This window comes from Amphibalanus amphitrite, unplaced genomic scaffold (assembly GCF_019059575.1).
Source record: "Amphibalanus amphitrite isolate SeventyFive unplaced genomic scaffold, NRLGWU_Aamphi_draft 000008F_arrow, whole genome shotgun sequence".
NCBI lineage: Eukaryota > Metazoa > Arthropoda > Thecostraca > Balanomorpha > Balanidae > Amphibalanus > Amphibalanus amphitrite.
In genome coordinates, this window is record NW_024881504.1 from 149,112 (window position 1) to 156,379 (window position 7,268).

Consider the following 7,268-nt stretch of genomic DNA (forward strand, 5'->3'; position numbering starts at 1 on the left):
AGCAGTAGGGCAAATGCAGTGCGCAGGTGCAGGCAGACAATCATGCCCTATGCTTAAGGGTCCATGCAGCGCCACTCGAAGCAGCCGTCAAGCAGATGCAGGCGTGCAGAGACAGACAGGCAATGCATGTGCAGTGAGCAGACACCACGTGCAGTGGACACACCGCGTCCAATAGATAGACACCACGTCCGGTGGATAGACACCACGTCCAGTGGATAGACACCACGTCCAGTGGATAGGTTCCTAAAAAGAAACAAAAACCAATTCGGTTTAACAGATATACCTGCACAGCATTGAGCATCATGCGGGGGGGGGGGGGGCACGCAGCATACATGCCAAACCCATTCCAATCACCTTTGCATGACAAAGTCTCACATCTCATATTTATACATTGCATTTTAGTGACCTATTTACAAACTTACCAACAATAATGGCGGAAAGATTATCACATAGTTTATATCTATCGGTCCAACCAAGATCCATAGACTCAAAGCCTCAGTAACATCAGCCAAGTTTACTGCGCCAAAAACGTCAATCCTCACACGACGAAAAAACCACATCCGGGCACTTCGAGCAAGAACTATAATAAAACCCTAACTCCTGAGCGGTTCCCTGTACGGTGGTGCCATCTCCAGGAAGGAAAGGAAAGCGATCACATGGTAGATGGCGCAACTGGGCTCACCGGAACGGTAAGTGCAGTGGCTGCGCTTACATCCTCCCCTTTGAATCTTCCTCGATTCAACACAACCAAAACGATCTTCAAACTCTTCACTGTTCAGATCCTGCCAGGATTTTCACCAACTTCGAAGCAGAACGACGCAGCAGCGTCTTACCGCGACGGACCACCACCTGTCGTACTAAACCCTTGTGATCCTTCATGACCTCTTCCACCCTTGCGAGTGGCCATTGTCCTCTTGGCAGTGCCTCATCAACCATCAACACCACATCTCCAGTACTCAAGTTCTTCCGCTTGACATTCCATTTCTGCCTTGTCTGTAGAAGTGGTAAATACTGGTTTCGCCATCTCTTCCAGAACCTGTCGGCAAGGTACTGGATCTTTCTCCATCGCTTCGTGTACACGTAATCTCCTGTAAACAATCCAGGTGCGATGGGTCCTCCTCGGAACAGCAGCAAATGATTCGGTGTCAGGGGATCGTAATCTCTTGAGTCTGTCGACACCGAGGTGAGCGGCCTGCTGTTGAGAATACTCTCAACCTCGCACAAAAGTGTGTACAATCCATCGTCGTCCAAAACTTGCTGGTTCAGCAGGCTGTCCAAGATCTTTCGAACGGTGCGGATTTGTCTTTCCCATGCTCCACCGAAGTGGGAGGCAGAGGGGGGATTAAACCGCCACTCTATGTCCTGCTTCAACATAGCCTCATGCACTTGAGTCTGCTTCAAGTTTTCAAGTTCTGCCTTGAGCTCTCTTTCAGCGCCAACAAAGTTCGTGCCATTGTCGCATCTGATGAGTTTAACTGGACCTCTTCTAGCCAAGAACCGTCGTAGCGCGTTGATGAAGGAGTCCGTTGATTGACTGTCAGCTACTTCGATGTGCACAGCACGCATGGCCATGCAGGTGAAGACCACCCCGTAGCGTTTCACTTGAGCCCTTCCTCTCTTGACATAGAAGGGTCCAAACAGGTCGACGCCCACGCTGCTGAACGCTGGCTGATCGGGCGTCACTCTGTCTGCGGGCAAATCAGCCATTTCCTGTTCCATGGGCTTTGCTTGACGTTTTCTGCAACTTGTGCACGTCCTCAGAACCCGACGCACGCTTGAACTGCCACGTATCAGCCAATACGACTCTCTCAGCTTCGAAAGCGTGTGCTCCCGTCCTTGGTGGCCCACTTGAGTGTGCGCGTGTCTGATGATCAAGTCGGTAACATGGTGACGTGCTGGCAGTATCGGTGGGTGCTTCATGCTGTCCGAGATCGGGGCCATGGCCAAGCGACCTCCAACCGCCACAATCCCGTTCACCAGGACAGGATCCAACTGCCTCAGCTTACTCTTCCTTGGAAGCGTCTTTCCATTCTGGGTCTCAAGTTCTCCAGCACCCCGGGCTAGGGCTTGGAGCTCTATCTTGAAAGGTTCTTTCTGTACCTGCTGGATGATAGTCCTTTCAGCTTCTCTAAGCTCTTCAGATGACAGCAGGGATGGGCCACTAACCGCTCGAGTTCGTGACCGGGTGACAGGACCTCCAGCTTGGCCATCTGTCTTGATCGTTCTTGACTGTAGAAACTTCTTGAACCGTAGCATCCAGGCTACCGCTTTCCTGAGCCGGTGCCAGTCTGAGTAGTGGTGGATGAACCTTTCAGTGGGGCTCTGTTCTTCCACACCACTCACAGTGTAGCACGCTCTGGGTCGAAGCACTTCGTCGTCTTCTGGTTCTAGAGCTTCCATGCCTTCTGGCAAGGCCGGCCACTCCTTCTCTTCCTTCTGTAGGAAGTCAGGTCCGTGCAGCCACCTGTGGTCCAGGAGTGCTGTAGCCTTTACCCCTCGGGAGGCGCCATCAGCCGGATTCTCTTCTGATGTGACGAATCTCCACTGTGATGGAGAGGACTCATCCTTGATGATCGCCAAACGATTGGCCACGTAGACTTGGTATCTTGCTGTTTCGTTCCTGAGATACCTCAGAACCGTTGTGCTGTCCGTCCAAAACGTTGTTTGGTCGATGTTGATTTCCAGCAGCTCCTTCTTGATGATGGCGTTCAGTCTAGCAGCTACCGCAGCTGCCGCCAACTCCATGCGTGGAACTGTCATCCTCTTAACCCTCGCCCCGTTGGGGGGGGGGGCCATTTTGGCCCCCCCCCCTGTGGTTTTTCCTGAATAGCAAGAAAACGGCGGCGCGCAGCGCCGCCAAATTTTCAGTACCTTCCCGGGCATCAATTTGACACCTTCACACCAAATTTCGAGTCTTAGGTCACCTTAGGTCAGGAGTTATTGAGGTCAAACTGAGGTCATGTTCGAGCAAAAATGGGCAAAAAACATGCAATCTTGAAACGCTCACCAAATCTACAGTTATCAAGCAATTTCAAAGTTCTTTATATGGTCTAGTAGACAAAAAGCGGCGCTACAAAACTGCAATCTCGGATTTTCAAAATTTTTGGTTTTTGACCAAAAAAAATCAAAAAATTGATTTTTTTAGAAAAACTTTGAAAAAATCCAAAAATTTTCCGAATTTCGAAAAAACCGGAATATATGTGATAGTGCCAGCGCTCTTCTATATACATACCAAATTTCAGATCGATATCTCGTTTTTTGGCCAAGTTATAGCGAAAAAACTGTTCAAAAATGATGACGTCAAATTTTTGAACTCAATTTTTAGCAATTCTAGACCACGTACGGCAAAACAAAGACCACCATTGAACTCCCCGTGACGAGCTGCATCGATTCGATACCCATTTTATGCAAAAATATTAACTTTGAAATTTGACCTAATTTGACCTGACCTTGACCTGACCTTGACCTGACCTTGACCAAAACGTGATCTAAGCTGGCCCCAAAGGCTGCCTGACCCATATAATCGCATTTGTCATGTAAAATGGACCATAAAACATGTATCACACGACACTTTCATATTGTGACCCCCCCGTGACCTGACCTCTGTGACCTGACCTGGTATCAGTGACCTCAAATAGCAAAATATGTGTTTGAAGAACATTTACCCATCGATTATTTTCAATGAAATGCATTTTACTCGATTTTACAACGCATTTCTTGAAGTGCCTGTAAACGGTGAAAATTGGACCTTTGACCTGACCTGTGACGTCATCGGTTTGACCTAGGTCAATAAAATTGGGTCACAGGGTAGTTCCCCGTTGGGGCTATCCAACGCCGTTTACCGCTTGTCGCTATGTTGCGTGGTTCTCGAGATCTTAGGGGGGGGCCAAAATGGCCCCCCCCCCCCAACCGGGCGCGTTGCTCGGCAGAGCCCAACGGGGCGCGGGTTAAGCGGCGCAACTCGAGACTTCGCCATGACGATCGAGCAGTGGACTTGACCCTTGTCGTTCACCAATCTCAGGTACGAGACCGCACCGTATCCTGTCACGCTTGCATCACTGAAGTGGTGCAACTGGCAAGAAACAACGCGACCAAATCCATCGGGTTTGAAAGACCTTTCCACTTCGAGTGCTTCCAGCTTGGGTAGATCCTCCAACCATTTTGTCCAGCTCCGTTCTTGACTTGGCGTGATTGCGTCGTCCCATCCGATCTTGGTTGCAATCAGCTCTTGCAACATCAGTTTTCCGCACAGAACGAACGGTCCGGCGACTCCCAACGGATCGTAGACCGAGCTGATGACTGAGAGAATCTGTCGTCTTGTCACTGGTTCCATCCGTCTGACATTGACGCAGAAGCCAAGCGTGTCTCTTCCCAAGTTCCATTTGACTCCAAGAGCTTTCTTTACACTTGCTCCTTCCACCAAGTCGAGTCCCTTCTCTGTGACACGTTCAGCTCGATCTGTCGACGGAATCTCGTTCAGAGCTTCTTCCTTGTTGCTGACGTACTTTGTTAGTTCAAATCCACCTCGGCTGCACAGCGTCTTCACTTCTAGCGCCAGCGACCGTGCCTCTTCGACCGTGGGTGCAGAACGAAGGCAGTCGTCGACATAGAAGTTTCTTCGAACCGTCGCCAACGCCTCTGCACTGAAGTCATCCTGGTTGTCACGCGCAGTCTGCTGTAGAGCGAAGTTCGAGCAGCTCGGAGACGATGCTGCTCCAAAGATATGTACGTTCATTCGGTAGTCCTTGGGCTTCACGCTGACGTCGCCCTCCGGCCACCAAAGAAATCTCAGCAGATCTCTATCCATCGGCGGTACTCTGACCTGATAGAACATGGCACGCACGTCTGCCATGAATGCGAATGGCTCAGTCCGGAAGCGCAGAAGAACGCCGAGCAGGGAACTGGTTAGATCAGGACCCTGAAGCAGCACGTCATTCAGGGATACATCACCGTACTTGGCCGCACAATCAAAAACGACTCTGATCTTGTCGGCCTTGTGGGGGTGATACACACCATGATGTGGGATGTACCACACACGACCGTCTGTCCTGTTCAAGCTTTCGTCTGACACCTCCTCAGCGAAATTCTCTTGCAACATGTTCTCCATGAAGGTAACGTAGTCCTCTTTGAATTTTGTGTTCTCAGTCAACTTCTTCTTCAGACTGGCGAGTCTGCGCAGAGCCATAGTTCTGTTGCTTGGCAGCCTCACTTCTGCCGTCTTCAAAGGAAGCGCTACTTCGTAGTGGCCATCTCTCAGTTCGATACTATCTTCCACTCTCTGCAGCCACTTCTCATCTTCTACTGAGGCTGATCTTGTGTCGTCTGACAGCTTTTCACTGAACTCTGCGTTGTACAGCTTGTCGATCAACTCTGGTATCCCTTCCTCTTCGACCTGGACACGATTCGCCGTCACTGTACTTCTCTCGGTGTGTCGAACGGGACCATTGATGACCCATCCGAGCAGAGTTCTTGTAGCGAACGGTCCTCCCTCTTGGCTGTGGATGACTTCCCACGGCTCCATTGCGAGTGGGACGTTGTTTCCGAGCATCAGCTCCACTGGGGCGTCCACACGGGGAAGACGCACGTCCCTTAGATAAGGCCATCTGCTCACATCTTCCTGTCTGGGGATATCACTGTCGTCAACTGGAACTTTCTCCAGACTGTAGACCGCCGGTAGCTGCAGAACATGACGTCCTCCAAGGTCAGCTACTTCCAGTCCATGGACAACCTGACTGTCGATCTTGATCCGGTTCTCACACACGGTTGTAAGGCACAACTGTGTTCTGTTCTTGTCCTGAAGTCCGAGCTTCTCAAGAAGTGATTCCTGACAGAAGCATGCCGTACTTCCACTGTCCAACAGAGCATGTGTCGTCACGGATCTTCCACCCGACCTCACCACCACCGGTACGACAGCCAAACCTGTGTTGCCTTGATTGACACAGCCTGTCTTCACCAACTGTGGCTGTGGTCGATCTGAGCTCTTGACATTGGTTTCTCCTTTGTCTCTTGCATGGTCTTCATCAGGAGACCGCTGTGGTGTCTGACTCGGGACCTTGAAGTTGCCATCTTGATGCAGCAGCGTGACGTGGCGCCTGCCACAGATCTTGCAGGTGCTCCTCTGCTGACATCCTCTTGCCAAGTGTCCAGACTTCAGACAGCCGAAGCACAGACCTTTTTCTTGGATGAACTTCTTGCGCTCATCTGGCTTCCTCAGTCTCAGTGTCTCGCAATCTTCCAAAGCGTGCGTCTTCTTGCAGTAGATGCACTGATTCCGAACTTGCACTGACGTGGCCAGTCCATACTTTGTTCTCGTGCGCTGGCTCTCCTTTGCGGTTGAGTTCGATCTTGAGGCTTCCATCTTCTGACGCCCATACAAGGGATTGGCCGCTATTCTTGCCTCTCTGTCCACAAACTCGACCAAGTCCGAGAAGGTGACTCGCCGTTGTTCATGTTCCATAGCAGCGTCAGCCAATCTTCTCCAACGATCATGGATGTGGAATGGCAACTTCTCCACAATCTTCCGAAGCGTGCGTGGATGATCCGTTTCTCTTAGACCAACAGGCATGTTCTTCATCACGCTGTCACAGACCATCATTGCGACTGCAAAGCTCTGCAGACTTTCAATGTTATCTGCCTTGATGTTCGGCCATACCAACAACTTCTCTATGTGCGCGGCGCTGATGTTCTCCTCATTTCCATACCTCTTTTGCAGAAGGCGCCGAGCCTCCCGGTACCCTACATCGGGTGACATAAGCAGGCAGCCTCTCACAATCTCATGTGGTTGTCCTTCAGTGTACTGCTGCAGATAGAACAACTTGTCGTGATCACTGATGTGTTTGTCTCCAATGCGGCTGTCAAAGGAGCGAATGAATGAGAAGTACTCAGCAGGGTTGCCTCGAAACTTCACAAGTTCCGCTGGAGGCAACTGTGCCTTCTCAGTCACTTGTAGCAGCACATCTAGAAGCCTGGGCTCCTCCGTCACTTGCTCTGACTGTCCACAAGCTCCTTGACCCTCCTGGTGCTCATGACCTCGATTTGTGTCCATATTTTGCTGCAGTCTGAAATCCACAAGAGGCTGAAATGCAGGAGCCTCTACATTCAACGTCTGTGAAGTCTGAGGTTGCTCTTGAGGTGTAGCCAGAGCTCCAAACACCGATCCAGCTCGGCTCCCTCCACACTGAGCAAGTACCCTTTGTTGTGCTTCTTCTTCAGCCATCTGTGCCATTAGAGCTCCTTGCTGTTTCTTGAACTCCAGTTCTTGTATCATT

General features: G+C 50.7%; 1 protein-coding gene across 1 annotated transcript; it reads right to left on the reverse strand.

The window, feature by feature from the left end:
• Window positions 1-1,145: 1,145 nt before the first annotated feature.
• Window positions 1,146-6,457, reverse strand: LOC122379462. Its single transcript, XM_043361707.1, has 2 exons — window positions 4,343-6,457; window positions 1,146-1,169 (listed from the first exon to the last, which is right to left on the reverse strand). The coding sequence occupies exons 1-2, from the start codon at window positions 6,455-6,457 to the stop codon at window positions 1,146-1,148; spliced, it is 2,139 nt and encodes a 712-aa protein (XP_043217642.1).
• Window positions 6,458-7,268: the final 811 nt, after the last annotated feature.